We start from the raw sequence: 27,190 nt of genomic DNA on the forward strand, positions 1-27,190 counted from the left end.
ATGTGACGTGTCGTTTTTTTTACAAATATAACAAAACACTGAGGAGCTGCAACCCTCCTGCTGCTTGTGTTTCTACATCTTCTGCATGTGCTCACACTCAAGGTTGCTAGAGAGTGCATAGAGCGGTAACAGGAAGTTACATCATGAACAGCAGGGAGGTTGCCCTCTTCTGGACTTGAATGGGTACTAAGTGTGTGAATGTGCATGTGAGGCCTACAGGCTCCAGCACACACCCTCTCCAGCCATGAACGGCGGACACACACACATGCACTGAAGCTCCGTTTGTGTAACGTAGTTTCGCAGCAAGGACAAAAGAGGGGAGTCTCCTGCTCTGGAGGAAAACCTGGGAGACGCCACCTCTCTGATTTCAGGAGTCTGGAGGAGAGGACACAGTCTGACAGTCTCTCCCTCTCTCTGCACTGCCTGGTAGGACCCATCATGTCATCTTGATGCTGTACTTGTTTGTCCTTGTGAGCTCGAATAAGGTGTGTTACTTTTTCAAAACTAATTTGAGGTCTTGTGTGTTTTGATTCATACAATTCTGTGGAGCTCAGAGGCAGCTCTTCGTCATCGAGCCCTTTCATCTGTTTTCCAGGATTCCCACATGTCCCTCATCGTTCCAGAGCTCATCTGAACGGATCCAGTCTCCGAGGTGTTCCAGTCCGTTCCACTGAAAGGTGACACACCGCTGCAGGAACACTTTGTAATCTCTCTGTCATCAGCTGTTGTCTAAGGCTCTTAGCTGCTTGTATTCACACCTGCCACACATACAGACACACGCACACATGTGACTAAGCCTTTCACAGTGTATACTTAGCAGCTTAATACAAGGCGTTTGTGCATTTAAGATTTAAATAGTAACTCAACACCGGGAGGAGTTTCCATCATCTCTCAGGGTGAAAGCAACAAAAATACGTTACAATCAACTGTGATTCAACTTTCTCTTAATAGCTTGAAACGCTATTAACACTGTTGTCTTTTCTCCCATAGGCTTTCTGCAGAGTTGCATTGCTGTTTTGTTCAGAAAGGCACCATGGGAAACATAGTGCAGTGCTGTCACACTCTGTCACACTACTTTAAGTGTAAGGACACAGCAGGCCAGGGCGAGGCAGAAAGATCCCCCCTGCTGTCCAGCGAAGAGAGTGAATGTTGTGACGACCTGGAGGACGATCTGTTGACCGTCTCCGCCGGCGTGACGAACCCATCCCTCGAACCAGAGCACTTCCTGTTCCCCGACATCATCCTGAGCAGCAGCATGGGAGGGGACATGACCCTGGTGGAGCCCATGGTGTGTCTGCTGGTGTCCGAGGAGGAAGAGGGGCGAGGGGAGGGAGTGAGCAGGGTGTTTGACCCGGGACAAGAGAGGAGCATCATGAGGAGAAACAGGGGGTTCTCTGAGGTGGAGACGCAGACGGAAATGGAGACACAGATCGGTATGGGGGTGCAGACTCAGACAGAGACTCAGGCAGAGGTTCAGACACAGACAGAGATGTTTGTGTGTCTGAGGTCTGAGGATGTTGAGGAAAAACACGAAATACTGCAGAAGGTGGAAACATCACGAGGGAGACACTCAGAAAATCTCTATAATTTGCCATCAGAGAAAGCGAGTGAACAGATGCTGGGATCTGAAACCTGGTCTGACATTTTTATTGGGTTAGAGGAGTCAGGGAAAGTGGAAGAACATTCAGAAAGAAACAAACTGTCCTTCAGAGATTTACACGAGGAAGCAAAAGAAGAAGAAGTGAAAATCTGTATATTACAAACAGAACAATACACTGAGCTACAAGAGGAGAACACTGAAGAAGCAGATGTCTTGAAGGTGCAGCAGAAGGACACGGTTGGTGAGGAACATGCAGAGTTTACCTGGACAGAGGCGGATGTAAAAGACAAAGGAGTAAGTGTTCAATCAGAGTGCACTTCAGTGATGCCGGCTGAACATGATGCAAACAACACGGAGGAGAAGGAATCACAAAGGAAGCCGACCTTTGACCCTGCAGGGTGTCATGTAGACCCCACGCAGGAGAGCGGGCAGGATGACGAGCAGATGAGTGAGCGCTCGCATCAGAACGTAAACGAAAAGGACCTTAACACGAAAACAGAGATGAATCTGTTTGAGGACGACACAGATCACTCGACAGATCGTTTGAAGGAAGAACATGTTGAATGTCAGGAAAACCCACCGGAGAGGGAAGAGGACGAGGCCGAGAGTTCAGGTCTGCAGGAGGCTGTGGAGACGGATCTGACTCAGGAGGAGGAGGAAGGAGCTGAGAGGAAGAAGTTGACCTTGTTTTTAGTCGACAGGTTGTTTCTGGCAGCACTGCATGTCAAAGGTGGGTGGTTTTATTAAACTGAATTATTCATACATGCTTCTGCAGCTTCTAGTGGAAGCTTGTACAGAGGATCATCGCACATCAGAGGCAGACTTTTATTCGCAGACCAAACAATAACAAACAATTATTATAGTTTAGATTTTAGGATAATCAGCAGGCCATGATTAAATGTTAAAAATATATGGCAAAGTGAAATTGAGAAGAGGCAAAGTGAAATGTTAATTACTTTTCCTTTTAGTTTTTTATCCCATATGTGTTAATCATTTCTTCTTCAATCAGACTATTCAGTTTTAGGTTTTTTTCACACATTTAAGAATTTTATATTTCACTTTAATTGTTTATTGTTATTCCATGCAATTTTATTTAATATTTATTTATATTTTACAACTTTTCTATTTTTAATTTAAAGTTCTGTGTAAAAAAGTGTTCCTCCATATGACAGTTTTTATCTGTTTGTGTCTCTTGTGCACTGTTGTCAGCAGCTCCTCCTCTTCAGAATGCAGAAAGCCCCGAGGAAGCTGGTGTGGAACAATGTGATCCTGACAAAAAGGAACAACTCAGCATCCGTGACATAGTTGATCTCCAAGAGACGGGATGTACTGTCAGAATCCAGCCTCCTGGAACAGAGAGTTTGGAGCTCCAGGTTCTGTCCTTATTTCCCCTGAAGATTCTTCCCTGTATCTTCACATCTCTCTGATTCACTCTCTCCTCCGCTCTCAGGTGTCAGGCCAGATGTTGGTGGCCGAGCTGCACCAGGTGCTGATGGATCACGAGGTCACGTGCCATCGCACACGTTTCTCTCTGCAGCTTGGAGGCACCGCGCTGGACAACCTCACAGAGCTGAGCTGTATCCAGGGCCTTCAGGACGGAGCGCTGATCAAGCTGGTGGAGGGTAACGGCCTCCGTCTACTCTGTTCTCATTATAAGTTAGATTTTTCTAGAAGTTCAAATCAGCATCAATTATAAGTTCGACAGGTGCTGAACACATTCTCTCTCTTTGTCTCAGTTGTTCTTACTTGAATATAGAAGTGTTCATTAGTTCACAGATCTGTTGATAGAGAAGAATGTTACAGCTACAACTGGTTCGTCCGCTAACCAGATCCCAGTCTACTCCATTCCGATTGCCCAAGTGTCCTTGGGCAAGATATTGAACCCCAAATTGCCCCTGATGTGTGACAGAGGAAGACGCTGCACATGGATGCAATGTATGAATGTGTGTGTGAATGGATGAAACTTTACTGTAAAGAGCTTTGTGGTCATCAAGACCAGAAAAGAACCATATTGACACAATATATATAAAGTTATAAGTTCCTAAATGTACTGGTCACTTGCAGTTGCGTTCTGTGAAATATACAATATTTACATAGTGTGTGAATTGTTTATTTCTCAATTATTATATTGAACTGTGTATTAAATTCACCTATGAAATGATTGCATGATAAACTGTGGTTTTCTGTGAGTTTTTACAGGCTGTTTTAGAAAGTTTAAATATCTGTCACTAACACTGCTCTGTTGTTGTGTTGTCCAGAACATACACTGGTTTGTTTCTTTATCGTCTTTCATGAAACGCACCGCAGCAACAATAAACACGATCCCTTCATCATGCACTCATGGCAGATTGAATCCAGCACTGTACGAGCATCTCCTCTGATCTCGTTGCAGATTCTTACACAGTGCGCGACGCTCGTCTTCATCTCCGTCATGTCTGTGATCTTCTGAGGAGCCTCGACCCTGCGGACGCTTACAACGGCGTGAACGGCAGCTCGCTGTCATACCTCACCTTTTACACCAGAGGAGACAAGGGTAACATTCTTCTCTTACACCTCCTCACGTCACACTCATTCTGAACATTTCTGTCACTCAACATATTCATCGTTTCAGACGGTGAAAATGTGGGGAAGAGGCGAGTCTCTGAGAAGGAGTCCGTTGACCACAGGCCTCCGGAGTTCATCCTCCCTGGATGTAAGGAGCGACCTCTTCTTCCAATGCAGCCGGTCAGAGACGACTGGAAGGTGAGAGATGAACCTATTACTGCAAATATGACTTTGTTAAACATATTGTGCAAACTTCAATGCAACATGTTCTCTTAATTCATAGTGAAGTGTCCTTACAGCCTTTACAGTGCCTGCGGGTTCTGACCATGAGCAGCTGGAATCCTCCTCCAGGGAACAGGAAGATGCACGGAGACCTAATGTACCTCAACGCCCTGACCATGGAGGACAGAGAGCTCAACATTACGTCGTCTACACGTGGTTTCTACCTCAACCAGTGAGCGTTACACTGTCGTTGCTAAGTGCTTAGTTTTTAAGTGCCTATTGCTTTTGTAATCAATGAGGTTTGTAGAAACTCCTGCTACAGTTTGTGTGCTCTGACTGCTCCAGGTCCACTGCCTTCAACTTCAACCCGAAACCTGCAGCTCCCAAAACCCACTGCCACTCCCTGGTTGAGCTGCTGAATCACGTCAGTCCTGCATTCAGGAAAAACTTCAGTGCCCTGCAGAAGAGAAGGTGAGTGTCTGTTATCACCTCCAACCATCAAGTGACGAGAAAATATCAATCTGGTAAAACATAACCTTCTGACGTTGCTAACAGGTAAATGTTGTCTCTTGCTTTGAGCCAGAGTCCAGCTGCACCCTTATGAGCGTTTCGCAGCACCTTTTCAGGTGTTCACCTGGGCGGCCCCCCACGGAGAGCACACCCTGGACTGTGTCCGAGCGGAGGAGACGCACGCCAGCCACATGGGCCAGGACAAGCACACAGCCGGGCAGGTTGCAGACACAAATTAGGGGAATCAGGCTAAATTAGGAAATATAATATTGCACTAAACTACAGAGCTAAGGGCACATGTATGTATGCACTGATAGTGATGATAATGCTGATATTTAGATTGTGTGTTCTGACCACAGAGCCGGGATTGGAATGAGGAGCTGCAGGGATGCAGGGAACTTCCCAGGAAGTCCCTGCAGGAGCGTCTGCACAGAGAGAGGAGCGTGTTTAAGGTGATTTCAATTCTTCTTTCCAATGTTCTCCCAGATCAGTGGAGAAGCAGATTTGTGAGATCATCAGTTTAGAGACTTAAAGTATATAGGATTGAGACACATAACACTTCCCATATCCTCTTAAACTTCTCTGTGCTGTTCAGCTTTTTAATAAATGTTATATAATTCCCCCATGTTTCCGCTCTGGTATTAGATTGTGTTGCTTTTTTGTTGCTCTTTTGTTTATTACCTTTTTTAAATCAATCTTCCCAGACCAACAGTGACTTTGTTGCCGCTGCAACACAAGGTGCTGTGGCCGTAATCGACGGTAACGTCATGCCGATAAACCCCAGTGAGGCGCCTCATATGCAGATGTTCATCTGGAACAACATCTTCCTCAGCTTGGGGTTCGACATATCTGAGCACTACCGACCACTGGGGGGCAACACTGCTGCTCACGCTGCTGCCACCTGCGACTTGAGAGGAGCTCAGGTAGATCCAGACGTCAACACCTGCAGGAGAAATGAGGATGTATCTGACTTTTACATTCAGTTGTTCTATCAGGGTTTGATATGTGAACATTAAAGGGAAAAACAACATTTATCAGTCATACATCAAGGTGACAATCCTCCCTGCAGTTGCATGGACTACTTTTCAAATGTTCCCTTCAGATGTTGTGTCTGTCTGATCTTATCCCCCCCCCATGCAGATGTTTTCATATTCTTATCATCAATAAAAAAATAATCAAACTGATTTTATGCAACGCAGGCATATGCATCTGTCGACACAGACGGGCTTCACACCCTTGGGACGGCTGTGGTGGATTATCGTGGCGTCCGTGTCATCGCTCAGACGATTGTTCCTGGGATACTGGAGAAGAGTCAGGAGCAGAGTCTCGTCTATGGCTCTAATGACTATGGAGCAACTGTATTTACGCACCCAAGGTAAAATTCACGTCAGCAGAAAACAAAAACGTCTATTTCAGATATTTACGTCTTGATCAAGTAAAAGTTTAACCTTACTCAATATGATCAGAAGTATTTTTTCCCACAGGTTTCTGGAGCTTCTGGATAAAACCTGTAAACCACTGAGAATCCTGCGTCACCAGGTGCTCAACCACGACAACATCCCAGTGGAGCTTTGCTCTGGCATTGAAACCAAGGGCATCCTGGGTAATGATGGACGACCTTACATCTTGGATCTTCTCCGCACCGTCCCCCCTGACCTCAACTTCCAGTTCTCAGAGACTGCAAGTGAGACGAGGGAGATGAGGGAGATGGTCGAGGAGGTGCCAGAGGAATGTAGGAGCTTGGGTTACCCACGGGAACATCGTCACAGCCTGGCCAGCCTGAGACCGGAGCTGAAAGAAGCCTTTGTCCAGCAGAGGTGAGGGAGGGGAATGTGAGGCCCCTATAGAGCCCCATGTAGGGCCCCATTAAAACCATTGGAAACAAAGCCTTTAATTCTATTAACTTGTGTTTTGTGTTGCAGGTATGAACTTTATGTCAAGATGGTGGCCCAGGGGCTCAGCCAACTGGAGGACCAGGATAAAGCTACGGAGCAGAGTGAAGAAGATCTGGTCTGTGAGCCGAGAACTGGAGATACAACCACAGCCGCAGATGCCATGGGTGACTAACACCGGCAGAATATTGATTAACCAGGAGAAGCTGGTTTACTGCAGAGAGAAATTGAGTTGAGAACCATAAGACTGAGAAAGTACAGAAGGTTGTGATCATTGATCGGTTGTGATATTTTGTAATGATTCACATTTTACTCATTTAGAATCTCAGAGAAGAGATGTGATGACGAAAGCTTGTCAGGCTGTCGGATCCGTGAGTGACACTCGCTTTGACATCCGCTTCAATCCAGATGTTTGCTCTCCAGGTACTGAATACGCACACACGCACACTCACACACACACACACACACACACACACACACACACACACACACACACACACACACACACACACACCAGATTAAACAGTGTGTGTCTTTGCCGCAGGTGTTCGTTTCTCAGCTGAGTCTGTCGAGGACGTTCAGAGACAGAGGAAGTTGTTATGGGACGCAGCCGCTTTTCTATTGTCCAATCAGATTCCAGCAGTGGTGAGCGTTGTGTGAAGCAATAATTATGTGCATGAAGTTTAACATGCGTGATGATAATGGTGTTTATGTGTGTGTTTGTGTGTGTGTGTTTGTGTGTGTAGCTGAGGGACTGTCTCGACCACACAGCAGTGCCGATGGATGGAGGGACCCTGACATCGGTGCTCCACCTGCAGGGTGTGAACGTGCGATACCTGGGCACCCTACTGGGGGAGCTGCACAGGGTGGAGGAGAGAGGGAGACTCGGCCACATCAAGGTACTTTTACCACAAATGTTATTAACTCTATACTAAAAAAACAACTTTATTGTCCACTTGAGTTGAAAATGATCTTTATCTCACAAAAAGATAAATAAGAGCAGCAGCACAAGAACATGCAATATGTATAACAAATGTGGTAAACTCTAGTTAAAAGTACACCCAGTACACAAGTAAGGAAGCAAATAAAATGCTTAGAACAAAGCATGAAATATAACAACATAAAATAAAATATCGTGGAGCAACACTCATTTTTCTTGCTGATTACATGTTCTTTGAATAAAGCTTTTGAGAGAACTGATCAGATGTTCCCTCACAGAGACTTGCTGTCAGTGAAGTCATCATCAGAAGTGCAAAACACATCTTCAGGACCTTTCTACAGGTGATGTGCTCAAATATTGGAAACTTAAAATGTTCATGTTTTACAATCTAGCAGTAATTTTCCAGCTAAGTGTCTAATCTTCATTTTCTCTCAGGATGTGGAACCTGCAGCTTTCTCTGCTGCCGTCAGTCACTTCCTGAACTGCCTCTTGAGCTCCTCGTCCTGCACCCCCGACTCCGGCTCAGATGAGCTGCTCTCTCGCCGCAGGAGCCGACGCCGACGGAGCCACGGGAGTCGAGTCGCCTTGTTGACGGACAGCGTGTGGGCGAGGCTGACCCCCAGCGAGCTGTGGGGCAGGATCAGGGCTGAGGCCGGAGACTACTTCAACTACATGATAAACAGGTACATGGTGTGTGTCTGTGATTACTGAATGTGTGTGGCTAGATACAGGATTTTACACTTTGCCTCTCTCTGTATCCAGTGACAGTATAGATGAAGTGATAGAAAAGCACGGCCTTCAGAGGATCTCCCTCCTGAGAGAGATCGCCATCAAGATGGGCATCCAGGTTAGACATCTAACATGTCACTCTTCATCATACATTTACATAGGAGTGGCACTCAGCAGAGCATGTACCTCCACCAGGGCCCAACTGTCCCCTCCAATACAATCAAGCTGCACCACATTTCACACACTCTAAAACATGCATGAGAAATCAGTGAAAATGTCAAAAAAAAGTCCATTCTCTTACAACGTTAAAGAAAGTGACAAAAGAAATCCGTGGATCTGCCTTGTCCTGATCTGCGCCAACATTTTATGAGTTCTTTTCTGAAAACGATCTGTTTTGTTGGTTTTGCGTAATGCTGCTGACAAACAAACGGACAGAGGTGAAAACATAACCTCCTCAGCGGTGGTAACAAGCAGCCACTGGGGGTCACCAAAGGGCAAAGTTATCTATTGCCGCTTTAAAATGCAGCAAGTTTTAATGTTGTATATCAGTTAACACGAGGTTAATGGTACAATGAAAAGTGTTGGACAAGAGGACAGGTCAGCTCAGCAATAAGAGCAACGTTACAACAAAAATATAAAGTAAGAAAAAGAGAGAAAAAATTATAATAAATAAAATTCAATATAAACAAATCAGAAAATGAAATGAAAAACCAAAGCTGGCAACTCTTTTCTCACTCTCTCTGTTTTTAGGTACAGCTGAGGGAGTATGTGTTTGAGTCTCGACACAGGCCGGTGTTTGGTGAGGAAGATGTCGTCAACATGTTCCCTGTGGTCAAACATCTCAAGCCCACAGCGACAGATGCTACACGGCTTGTGCAACGTGCACAGGTGGCAGTGCAGCAGGGTGAGAGATGCACAGACATCAAGTAGAGTGCGTGTGTTTACATTGAGAATCACATGGTGGCCTCGCCTGGGTGCTGGATGTGACTGAACCTTGACAGGAATAGTTGCTCAACTGGACCTGTAAACATGACTCCACTTGATGGAGGTCCATTTGCTCACTTATACACAAACATTGTATTTAGGGTCATATCCAGCTTCTAAAACGTATATCGTCCATCCACGCTTCAGTGATTCACACAGACTTTAACTTGCTAATGTGTTAAAATCATTCAGCGTGTTAAGAGCTCACATCTATATTCTAATGCAGGTGTCCTTAGCTTGTTGTGTACATGTTTTGCTCATGTTTTTGCTCTCAGGGCTTCTCAGAGACGGCTATGAGCTGATAAGCCAGGCCCTGACTCTGTTCAGCAGCGTCTGTGGGGTCCTGCATGAGGACGTGTGCGTGTGTCTGCGTCTCCTGGGACGACTCAGCTACATCTTGGGGGAATATGCGGATGTAAATATTCAATAATGTTCCTTTCATGACTTATTGTCTGGTCCCAGACTGTCATAAAGCACAGTTTTCCTCATGTCTCACAGGCTCTCAGCCACCAGGAAAAGGTTGTTATGAGTAGTGAGCGACTCCAGGGTATTGACCATCCACAGACCATACAAGACTATGTGAGTTCCTTCACCTTCTTATCGATCTACAGACAGAGTGTGGAGCACGTCAATCTTCTTTTCTCTTACAAACATCTCACCTGACTGGAGGTTTTCTCCTGTCTGTCGTTCAGACTCACCTGGGCTTGTACTGCTTTGCTGGAGGCCAACTCTCCATCTCCTTAAAGCTGCTGTATCGAGCACGGTACCTCACGCTGCTTGTGAGCGGAGAGGACCATCCGCAGGTCGCACTGCTGGATGTAAGTGAGAACACATCTGCAAAGTATCGCCTTCTTTCTTTCTACTTCACAAAAGAACCATTAAGATGTTATTGATCTATTCTTGACATTTAAAGTCATTTATACACTTTCAATGTGGATTTGGTTCATTAGGAAAGCCTGAACAATGAAAGCTTAAATGTTAATAAGTGTTGTCTTTGCATAATCCTGCTGAAACAAACCGAGAAACAACTGACTCGGGCAAAAACATGATATCAGAGGTAATAATACAGCAAATCAGAAAGGAGGGAGCAATAGAAAGAAAAAAGCCTTTAAGTAATGTTGGGGGAGACTTAAATGGGAATAAATCTTGAGGAGAGATTTTTTACAAACTAACAAAAAGACTCAGGTACTGGTAAATTCAAATAAGCCATGACATCTTTTTGTATTTGTTATTAATGTGCCTGTTGTGCTCCACTACATCAGAGTATGCTGGGTCTCGTGCTTCATGGACTGATGGAGCATGAACTTTCCCTGAAGTTCCTACAGAATGCCTTAAATTTGACCTCAAAATACCGCGGCGCCACATCTGTGAGGCTGGCACACAGGTGACTACAAGTTTATTTCCATGTTCGGCTGTTTTTTCCCCACATTTTTCTATTCAGAAACAGACAAAAACACATTACAATTACAGAAAATGCGAGAAATGCTTCCTCTTCATTTGCTATTGTAACATCTCTGCGTCTCCATGACTGTCTTCTCCACAGTCATCATCTGCTCGCCACCGTATACGAGACCAAAGGAGAGTTTCGATCAGCTCTGCAACATGAAAGAGAGGCTTATACGATATATAAGAGCCAGGTGTGTTTTTAAAGTGTGGAATATCGTGTTTGCTGGTGTTGTGTTGATGCTACATTCTCCTAATTTTAACTAAAACCTTTTTGCTGTTGCACATATGAAGGTCGGTGAGAACCACGACAGTACGAAGGAAAGCTCAGAATATCTGAAGAGCCTCACTCAGCAGGCTGTGGTCCTTCAGAAAGCCATCAACCATTTCTACAGTGACACGCCCGGTGCCTGTGTTCCGCCTCTGAAGGTTTGTACTGATTAAGTCCACGTCCTTAAGTAGTAAGTCAATTTCTGCTTAATCTCATGAGTGTTTCTGTCCAGTTTTCCAGTCCGAGCCTTCAGGCGATTATTCAGCAGCTCAACCTGACGTGTGGAATCATTCTCATCCCCCTCAGGTGAACGATTAAACACTTCCAGTTAGGCTATCAATTATATTATGGTTTTAATCCTGATCTCTCCTCTCCTTGTTTAAAACTGCTGCATCCGTTGTGTCTTTCTCTCTAGTGCAAAAGATCTAGCAGACCTGAGGAAGGGGATGAAGAGACAGGATAAGGTTCAAGTGGAAGAGCTGGAAAATCAGTTGTTAAAGCGGAGGAAAGACACAGGACAACAAAACTGAACCATGCAGCTACAATAGAACATTGTGTTTTCTGTCAGACTTCTGAAAATGGCCGATGAAAGTTGGACAAATTGAAGGTGAACATACTTCGGACATCCAAGGAACAGACAGGTGCAGGCAGTTTGTTCTGCTGTTGTCTGTGAAGGATGTTACAGCTCTTATAAATGGAATAAATGGAATCCATGAACGAAGCTGGGTGGCACTCTGGTAAAGCGGTAAAGCGGCTTGCACTGCCCCTAATAGGTTATAGATTTGATCCAGATGGCTAACTTTCTATGTTGAGTCTGCATGGTCTCCCTGTGTCTGTGTGAGTTTTCTCCAGAAACTCCATCTTCCTCCCACAGCCCCAAAACATGCAGCTTATGTTAATTAGACAATAAATTGAGTGTGAATGGTGATCATTTTGTCCGACAAATGCATATACCCTTGACTTTATATTATTATTCTGCTGCCAGATTTGTACAGTATGTTAAGTGCAACTTCTACTGAGAAACAATAATGTAGCTTCACTGTACTAAAAGGCCAAAGTTCCTGTATTTTTTAAATGATGTGCTGTCGTCCTGCAATCCCCTGTGTGTCCACTGGGTCTCACACTTGTGCCATGAACACCTCTACAAACATGACTGATGATTTGTTTATGATTATTAAAATAGCCCCTTTTATCGTTTTGAATGTGTACTAGCAGACCTTTAATATCCATGTTACTGTAGGTAAACAATAAGCAGATAATTTAAAAAAAGCAATAAATGGAGTTAGTGGAAGGCTTTTTTAATGTCTCTTTAAGCTCTTGATCAAAGCCTTGGATACACTTTGATGTGCTATTGTAATGTCATCATGTGACATTTTGACAGTTGGTCTATTGACATAAAATGAGGCGATATTGACTGTGAACTTAGTGAAATGTATTTTAGAATTTGACAGAAATTACTGATATTTCAATGTATTGCTCAGAACTGTTAATATGAAAATGCAGCCACGTGGCTGGTGTAGAATTATAAAAGGTCATGTTAGTTTCCTTGGAGTCGTTTCATTATTCACCACCTTTGGAGCAGCTGCATGATTTTTCATCATCACTACAGCTGCTCATATAAAGAGAGATACACTTGTTTTTCAATAAGGTTGTTTAAATTCAAACTTGTGCACATAATAATACTACAAAAGAAACTATAAGAATTGTTAGTAAAACCACAGAGAGCCAACCAGCCCATTCTTTATATAACTAAAAACACTACAGTTTAAAAAGTTGGTCAAGTATCAGCTGTGATGACAAAATGAAAATAAACATTAAATCAATTCAAACAGATGTTGGAAACCAATATACTGAGTATATATGAAATGGATGAATGTGGAATGGAAGTAGCCGAGTAAGAAAATGAATCGGATCTGTTTAAATGCTCTCGCTCAATGTCTTTGTTTGCTGGTTGTGATTTATTGTCAGATTTCACAAAAATGTTTGGATGAAATATGAAAAAAGTGGGTAGGATTCAATAAGTGAACATTTGTTGACATAATTGTATTTATTTTGAACATTTGTTGTTCATTTGTTTGACATGCCTTTTTTCTTACTTGCTTTAAACATGTTCAAATAAAAATCGAATCTAACCTACGTCTACTACTACTGTTATTATTATTATTATTATGTATGTTTATTGTTATCATCATTATTTTTTATGTTGTATCGTTATTATAGTATATTATTATTATTATTATTATTATTATTATTATTATTATTATTATTAATGTTTTATCATGATTATTATTATCTGATCCACTTTAATTACCAGAGGGGGAGATGTGCACTTTGCGCGCGCCCTGCTCACCTCTACGTGCGCGCAGCCGATATCCAATCGCGACCGTTAGCTGGAGCGAGCGCGCTGGTACCAAAGAGGAGAGAAATCTGAGCGGCGGCACCGGCTGATGTGAAAAGTCACCATATCTCATCCAAACCCGGCTTCCCGTCGCCTGCTCGGACCCGTCGGGGGGAAATGAGAATCGCCATTTGCCAGACGGTGAGTTAGTCATTGCGACACGCGGCTGTATTTTTGTTGAGGCACTTGGGAAGACTTGTTATTTTGGACGACGAATCGCCTGCAGTGTCTGCGCTCTCCCGTCCCGATCTCAAAATGGCGGAGAGGCCGAAGGCTAAGCTAGGCTAAGCTAGGCTAGGTGGCAAAGTTGCCCCTCGCAGGCGCCTCGGTTTAGAGGCTGGACGTCACGGTAGTGTCGCGGGGATACAAGCGGACTACGCCTCGTGTCACTATCGCCCGTTGAAAGCGGCTCTGCGCTCCTCGGCCCACGCGGGACTCGCATCGAGACACTTGTTGTGAAAGCTAGCCGAACATTTGGCTAACGCTAGCTTCGGCTATTTATGGGAGTTCTGCGGCGAACGAGCTAACGTGGTACGTTAGCAGGCTGAGCTAGCTTTCGCTGCTGTCAGTTTGCTGCCATGTTTTTCTACAGCCGGGTGCAAACAGTATGATGATGTTGTTGAGGAAAAATGCACAATTTGAATGTCACGCGTTCAATCGAACCCGTGATTGTTGTGGAATCACTTGATTTGTACGGGTAACTTTACGCGCTGATAGCCAGTGCTGTTTTCTGCGAGTGAATAACAGCTAATAGCCCCATAATCAAACTTGGGTCGCTTATCACATCCCCCTGTACACGTTAACGAGGTGTCGGTTGACATATCGTCAAGGGTCGGTTGTGTTGCTCGGCTTCTCGATGCCACAGACCAACGCCCTTTTGTGTTTTGAAACGATGACTGGGTGTTAGCATAAATCTACTCGGCTCAAACTGACAGCTCCCCCGGTTTAACGCGTACGTTGCCGTGCTAAGCTAACGTTAGCTGGAAAGGGCGTTGCTGAGCCATTGCTGCAACTTTGCCCTTGTGGCCATCGAAGCTTGGGAGAGACATCACCGGGGCCAGATTTCCTCCTCCATTATTAAAACAGTGTTCAGCCCATTTTGGGTTGGTTTTTTTTGTGCATGATGCGCGCTCCCTTAACGCAGTCTACCCAGGATTTACAACCAGGGTGGAGGCTGAAAGAGGATCAGTCCGGGAATAACGATACTGAACCTGGCTAACGTGCACAGATTTCACTTGATTCATAGAAAGGTCTCGTGTGCTGAATTTCATCAAGCCAACTAAAGGCCTGCAGATTGTCTAGTAGCTGGTATTGCGTAGCATTAAAGGTGAAGGCCTATTCCTTTAGAAAAGGTTATGAGAGAAATTATCATTTATTTCTGCTTAATTTTCTCCATCATCTTCTACCCAGAAAATGTTGAGATACATTAACGTTGGTGTTGTTGCCACATTCACCTTTTTTCCCCTCTGTATGTTAATAACTACACTTGCTTAATTGCAATACTTTTTAATGAAAGGATAAACAAATATGTATTGGTGTTATGTTTTGGATATAACGTGATCTTCTTGTCACATTTAAGTCCAGAGCATTGAAAACGCATGCAGTATGTCATATATACTGTTTGACTAACTTTTGAACTGTTTTTATTGTGCAGCAATACATCATTTACTTAATATTGTCGGGAAATCCTGGAGTTGAGAGACATCATTGTTTTCAAAGTAGTCATGAAGTGCTGTGTAGGTTGCCAGTTGAGGGAAACAAATTATTTTCCGTGCTGTTTTAATTTGTCATCAAACATTGCCTTGTCAGTTTGTACTGTCATGGTCTTGTTTGGCCTGAAGGTCACCCCATGAGGAGGGGCATTGCTCAGCAGCTCCACACAAACGGAGAACGATGACTGAAAGCTTGATGTGTTGCTTTCATTGCCTTTTTGTCTCCTGGTGTTTACGTTTATTGGCTCCTCTTCTGTAGTCAATGGTACTTTTTGTATATCACTCCTGGTTTAAAAAGTACGTTAAGATTAAAGCAATACTCTAGACAAAAGAATTAGCATCGGCCATATATATTAAGGTAGTTTCAATTCAAGACTTTAGGATCCTTTCGAAACAGCAGTTTGGGGCATATTTATCCTCTGGCTCTTCTTCTAATCCTGATGCACAGTTAGGTGCCCCTCCAACTATTACTTTAATTATGTTTGTACAACCTATAAAATGACAAACAATTTGTTCATTAATTGATTAGTTGCTCCACAGGTAGTCTGCAACAGTTTTAATTAAATGATTGTTTAAATCAATTATTAAACGAGAATAGCAGCAACCGTTCGTGGTTCCAGCTTCTCCAGTGTGAGGATCATTGTAAATTAAATATGATTGGGATCAACTGAACAACAAGACGTCCAAGCTCATCTCCTGGGGGTTTAAGAAACATGACATTTTTGTATTATTTTTATAAGGATCACACACCGTTGCATTTACAAAGACATTTCTTCACATGTTCAGAGAATGTTACATAAATGTAAAGCTTGAAAAGTGTTGTCTGTGTGGAGAATAGAGGTAGAGTCTGTGTCACATCACTGCTGTAGGCGATGCTTGTTTAACTGAACATGGCTCTGTGTTGACGTAGAACAAATATCCAGTGCCCTGAAAAAGACAGATGAGGCAAAATTGACGTCACAGCTGGCTATCGTAGCCCCAAGCTAAGTCAGATAAACTTTTCACCTTTTATATTTCAGTGTTAACTAAGAGGCTATGGTATAGGAACATTATGTAGTTCTTGAGTGAGCAGGAGAGGTATCCAAGTTGTATTTATGTACTTTGATCATGAGTGGATGCAGTAAGAAGGGATCCTACTCCATCTTATATTGGTTCTTTGAGAATGTTCTTGTTATCTGTTGAAATGTTTTACTCAAACCAATCTGCCTGTTTTTTTAAATCTTCTGACAGTTTTGTGTTCCAATAGTTTATTCGTATCTACGTAAGAGCTGCTATGTTTACAATCGATTTTAAGTCTATGAAATATCGGAGTGAAAAGTGTCCATCACAATTCACCAGAGTTCAAGGTCATGTCTTCAAATGTTGTCTTGTTTGACAGTCAAAAAGTAAATATAAACGTACTCCTAATTGCTACAGGCAAAGAGTGCTACACACTGTTCCACAATGAAGTAACTGTGCAGAGCACAAAGTTAAGCTGAGCGTACACTGTACGATTTAAGCCCGTTTTTGTTCCAACTCTTTTTAGAGTTGTACGATTTTCAACTTTGTCATTTGCTGTGCATTTTGCGATTTATTGCTCCCGAGTGATCTTCAGTCTCTCCGATAAATTTCTGACATGTCAGTGGATTCCTCAAACTCGGTTCCTTTTTCCTGACCTGCCTATGCTAAGTGAAAGTGAATTGAACTGAAGAAGCCGCTTGGATGAGAGATGAAACGTTTCACTTAATCACATGACGTAGCCTCTGTAATGGGCTTTCGTTTGATAACATTGTATACACTGACACAGGCATTTTACAAGTACAGTGTGAGCAGTCCGGTCATGGCTGACAATCAGACCGTACAAGGAATTTCATAAATAACTAAAGCAGTTATTTAGTTAAGTGGTTGGCAGTTATTTTTATATCAACACTTTCAGCACTAATCTAAGCTTAATTCAAAGTCAAACTGCTGACCATCTAATCTGTGATGTTGTCAAAAGGCACCATCTTGAATGACAGATTTGAAAAGTTGTGACTTCATAATGGAATATAAAGCTTATTTCGATGTTGAAGTTCTGAACCAAACGTCACCAGGAAATGACCACCTGCATAGTTCACACGTCAACAGACACGTTTGTTATGAAAACAGTACAAACCCTCTGGCTCTCCTTTTCCTTTGGTAGAATCTTGTTTATGTGTGCAGGTGAATTCAAAGTCATCGTGACCTGTTCAGAGAAACGGACTGTGCCATCAGACCGGTCATAAAGAAATGGCCTCTGCATTATGTCCTTTTGATAAACCTGACACAGACAGGACCTTGAACCCTTCGTAATTTATGACCCTGACCATGTTCCCACTGACTCACACTAAGCAAAGATAACAGCACATTTGCCTCTCAGTGCAATAACTGATACCAATAATCTTAGTGTAAGAAATAGAGACTTGAAAATGCTTTTACAAGATAAAATTTGTATCTATTAGTACATGTGTGTATCTCTCAAATACAGTAGGTGGCGAAGCTCAGGAGTCGAAGACAGGTGCAGGAGCCACGGATTGTCTTGGTTATGTAATAGTTTGGAGGTTGGTCTGTTTGGTCAAATGGCTATTTTTGAAACACACAGAGTGCTGCTCTGCTACAATCACTAGTGTCCTGTCAACTCAGAGCATTCATCACGTTGAGTTCTCTCTACGACACTTGAGGTGCGGCCCTGGCTCAGTGTTTTCTGGCCCTTGCCGCTGCCATGCTTCCAATGGAAAGAAATGCTCATCTGCAAAGTATAAATACATGCAGAACAAATAACCAATCTGAAATCCAAGACTTGTCTACAACACCATTCTTTATTTTCTTGAAGCAGTGTTTCGTGTTTAGAAGCAGCAGCTGTCAATAGACAAAGAAATTAACAAGAACGATGCACCAGACAAAGATACAGACAAGGGCACCTGCTGTTTAGGTCCTCTCCCAATGTCTGGGGTTAATCCTGTTAGCTACCGTCCAGTCCCTTTACATTGCACTGTCAGCTGTGAGGAGGACTTGTGGTCTCTGTCACTTTGAAACACACACACACACAGACTGTAAATTGTCTGGTCTAGCCGCTAAGCAGCTTAGTGAAATTGTGGCCCCAGGTGCTGTGTGGAAGCTTAGGAAGTGATTCGTTATTAGTTTAGTGATCACTGAGGGGTGAGTTGTGATTTTGCAGCGTGTGATGTTGATCTCAGCTCTTCTATTGGGATGGTGGGATGATCACATTGTCCCCAGAAGTCAGACTCAAATTATAGTAAATGTTCGAAACTGCTACAGTCATAAATTGTTTACAAAGGTTGGTAGAAACATAAACTGGGCTTTTGCAACATCCACAGATCAAGAAGGTTGAGAATTCCCTATTCTAGTTGTACAACAAATATTTTTTCTCAATATGTGTGGAAATGTTTGTCATGTAGTAAAATCTGAGGCAGCGATGAAGGGTCTGAAGTAGGGCTGGGTGATATGACTTAAAATCAAAATCACGATTAATTTACAATTATTTTCAAACTAACACAAAGTAAACTTCAAGTCCTGTACATGTCCTAATAGCTTCTGATTGTGTTTCTTGTTAACTTGTAAAGGGAGCTCAGGTAAAGGGTACCCGGGCCGCTGCAAAATGAACAAAGCAGAAACCTTACAGTTCATGAATGCACGCATTGGGGACGGTTTTAACAGAATTAACCGACATGAGCAAGATTAATTTGGTTAGAGGTTATAAATGTCGTAAAAGTTGCCCAGCCCTAGTCTGAAGATCCATGACAGAGCCTCTAAAATAGTGTCTTATGTGTCGTTCATTCCTAGAAAGTACAAATACTTTTCCTGTATTTTTTTTAACTCACTCCTCTCTCTCCCTCTTCTCTTCATCAGGTGATGGGCACGTCTGATCAGTGAGTGAGATTTGGACCATTGTGAATACTCGTGGAGCCTTGTCACGACGGTTGATTGACAGCAGCACCTCCAGTTTAACTCCCCCCTCGGTGGCCCTTTTTCACCACTTCCGAGTCTCTGAAGGAAGAAAATCCCAGAGGGGCCAGAAACCTCGTCGCCACACACTTCCTAGCCAGACTCCCCCAGTACCTCACCTCACCCTCACCTCCCCAAGAGGGAGAGAACAGCAGCCACCATGGTGCTGTCACAGAGACAAAGAGATGAACTGTGAGTGCCTGGGTGTAAATGTGTGCCGGCTCATTATACATGCAAACAAGAACAGACATGTTGACGAACAAACATTTGTGCTCGTGTAGAAGTGTATTTAAGGCCATGTACATGTAGGCTTTTTAGCAATAACTCAAAGCTTGTCCGCAAACACAAATGTACATCCCCTTAAGAAAGCAGTGGATTATGATCAGCTGTTTGAGTCATCGTGAAAAAGTTAATACAGATGTAGTGGGAAAGTGCGTTCATTAACAAGAATGTGTAACCATTGAGGAAATGTGACGAGATGTGAGCTTCAAGGTGCTTCACTTGATAGCTACTTAGTGAATATTTCATAACCCACATGACCGGAGCAAAGAAGTGAGGGGGATGGGGAACGAGGAGGAACTTGAAAAAATGATGTTTTTTTAATGTGCGCCACTCTGTGCAGTGGTATCTGGCTCGCTGATCGCATGGCATGCACTCCAGTTCAGCACAGCCCAGTCTAGACAACACAACATATTGTATCATCTTTGTCGAACTCTTATAAGTCAAGAACAAGTGGACTGTCTATGTTGAGTTTGTTAAATGGTTCGATTGGGATCGTCAAGTGGAAATCCTGTTGCCCGTTGTGGTTGAATGTTCAAAGTTTATAACACACAGTTGTATCAGGGTTACAATTATAAGCTGTTCAAAATAGCTGCAGCCCTAAATTTAGCCCCGTTACTCATTAAATATTCAGCCATCATCTCAAGGAGCTGCTCAACTCATTTATTCAAATGTGTGTGTCTATACGTCTGTATGTTTGTAGAAGAGCCTCAGTGTTTAAGGTTGTCTCCATGTGCTTGTGGTTGCCCTGTGCTTGTGTTGCCAGCGTTCAGTCTTTGTGGCAAGTGGTTTCCAAGCAGCAGAGCAAAACACAGTTTCCACATGATTCAGCCCTTACATTTTATTTTCTGTGCTGGAGATTTGTAATTTCTTTTGGAACATATTCAAATTTGTGGACATTTAAACTGAAGCTGTTAAACTTGAATCCAATGGCTCCCATTTGTTGGGTGTGGCCTCCTCTTTTTTAAGGAGCAGCCAGCATCTCTGTTAAGGTGGAGTTGATATTTAATAGATAAAAGGCTTTATCTGTTTAAGTGTAATTCATTTTACTATATTACTATTTTAGGAATAATAACTTGAAATTGCCCTGATAATGACTACCTTAGAATTGGCTCTAGGTATATGCATCTTTGACGAGCTGATCTGTAACTGATGACGTGTTAACACCTGAAACCTTTTTAAAACATGTTTTATCCAACCTTTTCACAGAAACCGAGCTATAGCCGACTATCTCCGTTCCAATGGATACGAGGAGGCCTATTCCACCTTCAAGAAAGAGGCAGAGATAGATATGGTAAGGAGCGACAGAAAACACCAAAATGTTTAGACAAATGACAAAACTTTGTTAACTTGAATATTTACTGAGAGGTTAGTGGATCCTTTCTCACTGTCTGTGTCTTTCCTCTACCCACAGAATGAGGAGGTAGATAAAAAGTATGCAGGGCTTTTGGAAAAGAAATGGACCTCAGTCATCAGATTACAGAAAAAGGTAAGGAATGTTGAACTCTGATTGTGTTTTTTGAATTTGCCGAGATATTTGATACATGCTTTACAATTCAAATGTAATGCAGACTTATCCTGTGGGCTTGCAGTGTAGCTGTTGGTACTTGTCACCATGCTCCCTCTCCTACCTAGAATAATGTAAATACAAAAACAAGTTAACTTCAGCAGCTTTTTCGAAATCGTAATTAAGAATAGACATATTTCTTTATATTTTATCGGAACAAGCTTTTTCTGATCGCTTTCTTCCAACTCCTCTGGTCCTTGTCTCGTCCCCCTGCTTCAGGTGATGGAGTTGGAGTCAAAGTTAAACGAGGCGAAGGAGGAGATGACACATGGAGGATCTGTGGGTCAGAAGAGAGATCCCAAGGAGTGGATCCCCCGTCCCCCAGAGAGATACGCCCTGAGCGGGCACCGTGCCCCGGTCACGCGTGTTATATTCCACCCTGTCTTCTCTGTCATGGTCACAGCCTCTGAGGATGCTACCATCAAGGTCTGTGTGTATGTTTACAAACAGGGTTTACACAGTGATCTGCCCTTTTATTAAGTACAGCTACCTACATCTGATTTAATACAGCACAATAATCCTGATCATCAGTTCCAAATGCAACCCGTCATATTCAGTTACTGTTGAAATTTATGATCCACCTTTACCACCATTCAATCTGATGCAACAAAATCCAAACCACTGCAGCCTCCAGAGAGTCCATAGACCTAAATCAATACCTGTCTAACAGTGTAAACAAGGAGCTCTGCAGCATGGCTTTTGCATTGTATTATATTGTATTACATTCACATGTATATGCCTACAATACTAAAGGCAATTTGTAACTGTATAAATATATCTTAGTACAAAGGGTGTGTTGTTAATATATTATATATAAGTATTCATAAAAAGGATTTGTTTAAGTCACTTAAGTTTTTTGGAAAATGTTTAACAAAGTTAGTGGTGTAGTGCAGACTTTAACTACTTTTAATTCTGCCCTAAAACATTGTTTTACAGCTTGAAAACAAATATTCATGGCCAGCAATTAACAAGATTATATATTATGCATTAATTTATGTATCGCAAGGTCCCATGTCTGCTCTCTGCAAATGTCAAAATGTCTCTAGAAATGACTCCTTTTGCTCTTCTTATCTTCACATAGTCTAATATATAAAAGTGTGTCTCTAGCAGGAATATTGAAGGGCTGTGGTGGCTGAATGCAAAGTGAATGAAAGCAAGATCAGTGAGCGTTGCATCTCAGCACAACACAGCCTCTGCAGCTCTGACCCTTCAGATCAAAGCTGTACTGCAGATCTGAGGCTGCTCTGCCTTTTTATCCTCCCTGCCTCTGCTTCAGCATGCACCCCCCTCTCCCTCCCTTTATCCTCCTCCTCCCCCCATCCTCCTCTTCCCCCCATCCCCCTCTTCCTCCCGGCCCTTCCTCCCTCACTCTTGTTTCTTTTTTCTGCTTTGTCACTGCTCATCTGTGTGGAGATGGGCTGATGCACTTGTTGTCAGAGGCAACACTCCCAGAGCAGAGCACCATGGGAAACATGCAAATCTGTTCCCCCTTTCAGCCACTACTCTTCATTTCAGTTTAGAGTAAACTGTTTAATATTTAACAGTTTATCTGTGTCTGACTGCAGGTTTCATTATTCACTTTTCAGTTCAATGTTAAAACAAACGATGTGACCTGAAACTCATCCCACCTGTTGAATCTATCAAAAAATACATTATTCAAACAACACACTTTTTGCTGGAAACTCAATTAATTAGAAATTTCACAGTAAAATGTGACGTTTAGAGTAAGGTAAATAGCTCGAGGCAGGTGAGACTGAAGTTCCTGTGTCTGACTGACTGTCTGTAATTGTAGGTGTGGGACTACGAGGCCGGGGACTTTGAGCGAACCCTGAAGGGCCACACAGACTCTGTGCAGGACATCTCATTTGACCAGACAGGGAAGCTGTTGGCTTCATGTTCAGCTGACATGAGCATCAAACTCTGGGACTTCCAGGGTTTCGAGTGTATCCGAACAATGCATGGTAAGTGATATTTAAAATGATAATGACTATAGTACAAGAGCACCTGAAAAACTGCTGTCGCTTATACACAAACATACATATACAATAATATATAGGCTGATACAGAAACTTAGAAATTTCTTAACTATCTCATTTTTGATTTGATGCAACGTTATTTTACTTAGAAATGGACCCAACAAATACAGTAAATGGGTGTTCAATCATTTTCTGTGTATTTTTAGTAACTGAATACAAAAGTCTTTTTCTAATGAAGAGTTGGTCTAATGTTATGAATCTAAATAGTTTTGTACACATCTGACTCTGGTTTAAGTATTTAGATGAACTCAGACCAGTCGCACAACTAAACTATTGACTGTGTCGTCCAGGCCACGATCACAATGTGTCGTCTGTAGCCATCATGCCAAATGGTGACCACATAGTGTCGGCTTCCAGAGACAAGTCCATCAAGATGTGGGAGGTGTCCACTGGGTAAGTGAGGGCGAGCCTTATTACAACTCTCACCACCACAAGCTCACATAGCAGAGGAAATCATAATGCATTTTGATCATTTTTTCCATGTTCAAAAATTCCATCTTTTCATTCTTCCTTCCCATGTTTAAAACTATAGAGCTGATACTGTTTCTTTAGCATAAAATTTGATTCATGCTAAAAGCTGCTCTCTCACAGTTTGACTTACAATGTATCCATGTACAGGTACTGTGTGAAGACCTTCACAGGCCACAGAGAGTGGGTGAGGATGGTGCGTCCCAACCAGGACGGCTCATTGATCGCCAGCTGCTCCAACGACCAGACGGTGCGTGTGTGGGTGGTCACCTCAAAGGAGTGCAAAGCTGAGTTGCGGGAGCATGAACATGTGGTAGAGTGTATCGCCTGGGCCCCTGACACTGCTCACCCCACCATCCTGGAGGCCACAGGCTCCGAGGTAAATACGGCTGCTACAGGATCTGACCTTAACCCACAGAGGATGTTTGTGTGCGTCTGGTTCAGCTGCAGAGTTTCCCACAATTGTTCATACCAAAGTGGAATCACATGATCTGCATTGACTGCTTTATTAGAAATCAATGTTCTTATTTTAAGAAAACGTTAACATACAACAGAACAAGCTCTGTTTCAGTGAGGCCAGTGAGGCTTTAGTAAAGATGGAAATGGAAAATGTTCTGTTTTTAGCAGTAGAAGATTTTGAGTCAAACTAATCAGTCTGTCACAATCAGCTGCTTTTGTATTTAGAACTCCCCACACTGATCTTCAGGTAGTGAGATTTGTTTGCTGGTGTCTCTGTGGGGCTGTACTTAGAAACAATGATACACTGGGCACAATGCAAACAACTGTATATCATCAAGTTTACAGTGACAATGCTAACATGCAGATGTTCAGCAGGGTTAGGATTTGACTGTCATAAACTACTTGTACACATTCACTGATGCTCACATCTGGAGATTTTCATGAAATATTTCAGAGGGGCTGTATGTGAATTTTTAGTTTCAGACATTTTCACATTCATATTTGAGAATACTGTGCACAAAGCAAAAATATTAGACAAATTTAAATTTGCACCTGATGTTGGTGTTTGATTGAAAGTCAGCAAATTCATCTGAACAACCCACACACCAACATTCCTGCAGCCTTACCACTGTCAATACTGTAAATTCCCCCTTCATATCTTAAAAGCATCTTTTTGATGCATTGTTCTCTTTCATGTAGACTCACTGTTTCTTACATCTTCCCTGTCTCGGTTTTGCAGAGCAAGAAAAGTGGAAAGCCTGGCCCCTTCCTTCTCTCTGGATCCAGAGATAAAACCATTAAGATGTGGGACGTCAGCACTGGGCTCTGCCTTATGACTCTGGTCAGTTGTTCAAGCGATGGTTATTATGAATGTCTCTGTGTTCCTGCTAACGAGTAAAGGGAGTGGTGGATAATCGGTCTTTGTTCTTCAGGTGGGACATGACAACTGGGTCCGTGGGATTTTGTTTCATCCTGGAGGAAGATTCATAGTGAGCTGTGCTGACGACAAAACCCTTAGGATCTGGGACTACAAGAACAAACGCTGCATGAAGACCCTGTGTGCCCATGAACACTTTGTTACCTCTCTGGGTAAGACACAGTTACCTATGAAATTAATTTTGCATCACCTCCTCCTCCTCAAACGACAGAGGTACCCTGTGAAAATACATTAACTGTTTACCCCTCTTGCAGATTTCCACAAGACTGCTCCATACGTGGTGACGGGAAGTGTCGATCAGACAGTCAAAGTCTGGGAGTGCCGCTGAGACCACGTCCGTCTCGTGCCCTGTCCTGCCTCCGACTCCCCCCCCACCCAAGCTCCAGAAGCAGTCCTAACACCCCACCCGACCCTCTCCCTTCTGTCCTGACACCCAGCCCCTCACCTCTCGCACTACAAACCATAGTTGACCATGGCGCTTTCCCTTCTCCCCGTCCCCTCCCCTCGCTCCCCTCTCCTTCCCCACTCCCCTACATCAGTCCAGCCCTATTAAGAAGACTATTGTCCTTTTATGTAAATTATTCTGGATGTAGGGTACGCTTAATAAATGTCACGCAATCTCTGACACATAAACACACTCAAAAGAATAAGAAGTATTCCTTGCATGGTGAAACAAAAAAAAATTGTATACTGTTAAATTTGCCGAAATTAGCATTCTGTTGTCATGACTTCCTGTCGGGTAAAAGGGTAAATATCCTTGTGTGCTGGCACAGGTGGATTTCAGGTAACTGACAGTGCACGGAAACCAATGGCACCCCACGTTGAAGGGGTTTAGGTTTATCTTTAGTTTTGTTTTACTCCATGCCTCCATTGTTGTGGTCTGCCACTGCACAGATGGTGATAGAGAAGATGTGTGGAAAGTCAGCGTAACAGAAAGAACGAGTGGAAGCTGTCCAGGAGGAGATGAGAATAAGTTGGAAGAAAAAAAAGCGTTCAGCTTCCTAGTTGAATCACATGAGGTTCTGTGGGTGAGTGTACGTGTACGTGTGTGTGTATACATGATGTGTGCGTGTGTGTGTGTATGTATGTGTGTGTGTTTGTATATTATGACAGGAGAATCTCTCCACCGTCTCTGCTCTGATGGTCAGAGGAGAGAGAGAGAGAGAGAGGAGGCAAAGCTTCTCACCCACTTGTGTTCATTCATACGACTTCATCTCTTTTAACAAACTTGCTTTCTAGACACTCACAGGACCTTAATGATCCCTAAGCTGCTGAGAGCACAGGCACACACCCCATAGCAAAAGTGTGTTTTACAGAGGAAAAAGTCTGCTCACCTTTTATGAGATTTGTGTGTGTGTATGTCGCCCCGGAGAATCGCCCGGTGCCCTCTTGCTCGCTATCTCTGCCTTGTTAACCCATTGAGGGCTCCCTCACGGGATTTTCATTCTGCTTTCTGTGGTGTCACTGCTCTTCTACACACACACACATACACTCACAAAATGCACATACACCCACAGTAAAAGTTGTGTATCAATATATCTGGATGTCATTGTTTGCAACATAATGAAATAAAATTCTGTAAATATATGTTTGATCTATTTGTGTGGTTTCTTTGAGGGAAGGAGGTGAGATGAAGGATGACTTCTGGGAGTCAGACAGGATTCACCACGGCAAAGTTTCATAGTGAGGTCAGATACTGGTGCACGTTCGAGTCCACACCACATTAAACATGCTGTTCATTCACGTGCTCCTCAGACGCTCCCATATCCAGCGTTGTTAGGTCATCACCTGCACTTTTCACATTTTTTGCTCCATCTTGTGGTCAAATTAAAATAGATAAAATGTCCAGAAATTATAAGACTTCAAGTAATGAAAGACAAACTTAACTTTGAGAGAACATCTTGAATATAACTTAATTCAATCCATGTGGTGAAATTGGATTTAGTTTTTGTTCCCAATGCTTCTCTCTAAAGCAGAAGATCCAGATTACCACCCAACTATAGAGTTGACTTTTTAAATGCCTTGGAAACCTGAACTCGAAACGGTGTGTTTAAGTAGAATCCTGTCTCCTCACTCTCCCTGTTCTGAAATGCAAATTTTAAACCGTCACTTTGTGTGACACACGCACATGAGCCCATATGAGCACTTGTGAGTGTAAACTACCAAAAGCACAGTTTGGTCCAGACAGAAAAGTCTGTTGCCAACAAAAGTAGGTGTTCAATTTGTTTTTGTTTTT

The 27,190-nt window shown here is 43.0% G+C and overlaps 2 protein-coding genes and 1 long non-coding RNA gene across 10 annotated transcripts in view; 2 read left to right on the forward strand and 1 right to left on the reverse strand.

The window, feature by feature from the left end:
- Positions 1–12,787, forward strand: LOC117774398 (clustered mitochondria protein homolog). 7 transcript variants are annotated; one of them, XM_034606812.1, is made up of 31 exons: positions 1–426; positions 555–677; positions 991–2,080; positions 2,117–2,330; positions 2,810–2,973; positions 3,051–3,222; positions 3,993–4,133; positions 4,212–4,342; positions 4,444–4,598; positions 4,712–4,837; positions 4,950–5,097; positions 5,236–5,328; positions 5,581–5,799; positions 6,076–6,251; positions 6,361–6,693; positions 6,799–6,935; positions 7,090–7,191; positions 7,313–7,413; positions 7,515–7,667; positions 7,987–8,049; positions 8,144–8,391; positions 8,471–8,555; positions 9,188–9,341; positions 9,697–9,836; positions 9,920–10,000; positions 10,114–10,239; positions 10,684–10,805; positions 10,965–11,058; positions 11,159–11,293; positions 11,368–11,441; positions 11,551–12,787. In XM_034606812.1, exons 3-31 carry the CDS (start codon positions 1,034–1,036, stop codon positions 11,663–11,665), a joined length of 5,049 nt encoding a protein of 1,682 aa, XP_034462703.1. In that variant the 5' UTR covers positions 1–426; positions 555–677; positions 991–1,033; the 3' UTR covers positions 11,666–12,787. The 7 variants fall into 7 exon arrangements, with proteins under 7 accessions (XP_034462703.1, XP_034462701.1, XP_034462697.1 ...); XM_034606810.1 differs by having other exon boundaries at positions 1–485; positions 596–677; positions 991–2,330; XM_034606806.1 differs by having other exon boundaries at positions 550–677; positions 991–2,330.
- Positions 7,426–26,657, reverse strand: LOC117774406. Its single transcript, XR_004616067.1, has 3 exons — positions 25,999–26,657; positions 9,777–9,788; positions 7,426–7,514 (listed from the first exon to the last, which is right to left on the reverse strand). It is a non-coding gene; the product is annotated as an uncharacterized LOC117774406 (long non-coding RNA).
- LOC117774403 (lissencephaly-1 homolog B) overlaps positions 13,516–27,190 on the forward strand; it is a 33,182-nt gene continuing 19,507 nt past the window's right edge. The window contains exons 1-11 of one of the 2 annotated variants that reach the window (XM_034606821.1): positions 13,516–13,674; positions 19,113–19,400; positions 20,697–20,781; positions 20,902–20,976; positions 21,274–21,480; positions 22,847–23,015; positions 23,381–23,483; positions 23,709–23,937; positions 24,757–24,858; positions 24,950–25,106; positions 25,209–26,470. In XM_034606821.1, coding sequence (XP_034462712.1) covers positions 19,369–19,400; positions 20,697–20,781; positions 20,902–20,976; positions 21,274–21,480; positions 22,847–23,015; positions 23,381–23,483; positions 23,709–23,937; positions 24,757–24,858; positions 24,950–25,106; positions 25,209–25,282 — 1,233 coding nt within the window. In that variant the 5' untranslated portion in view covers positions 13,516–13,674; positions 19,113–19,368 and the 3' untranslated portion in view covers positions 25,283–26,470. Of the gene's footprint in view, positions 13,675–19,112; positions 19,401–20,696; positions 20,782–20,901; positions 20,977–21,273; positions 21,481–22,846; positions 23,016–23,380; positions 23,484–23,708; positions 23,938–24,756; positions 24,859–24,949; positions 25,107–25,208; positions 26,471–27,190 lie in introns of those variants that run through there. The other variant, XR_004616066.1, reaches the window with a different exon arrangement.

Source organism: Hippoglossus hippoglossus, chromosome 14 (assembly GCF_009819705.1).
Source record: "Hippoglossus hippoglossus isolate fHipHip1 chromosome 14, fHipHip1.pri, whole genome shotgun sequence".
NCBI lineage: Eukaryota > Metazoa > Chordata > Actinopteri > Pleuronectiformes > Pleuronectidae > Hippoglossus > Hippoglossus hippoglossus.

Bases quoted from the DNA above. Each gene is read 5' to 3' on its own strand.
- LOC117774398 (XM_034606810.1), top strand. From the start codon at position 1,034: ATGGGAAACATAGTGCAGTGCTGTCACACTCTGTCACACTACTTTAAG. The intron at 4,343-4,443 runs GTGAGAGATGAA...GTGTCCTTACAG, and splicing joins CGGTCAGAGACGACTGGAAG to CCTTTACAGTGCCTGCGGGT. The intron at 11,294-11,367 runs GTTTGTACTGAT...GTTTCTGTCCAG, and splicing joins CCTGTGTTCCGCCTCTGAAG to TTTTCCAGTCCGAGCCTTCA.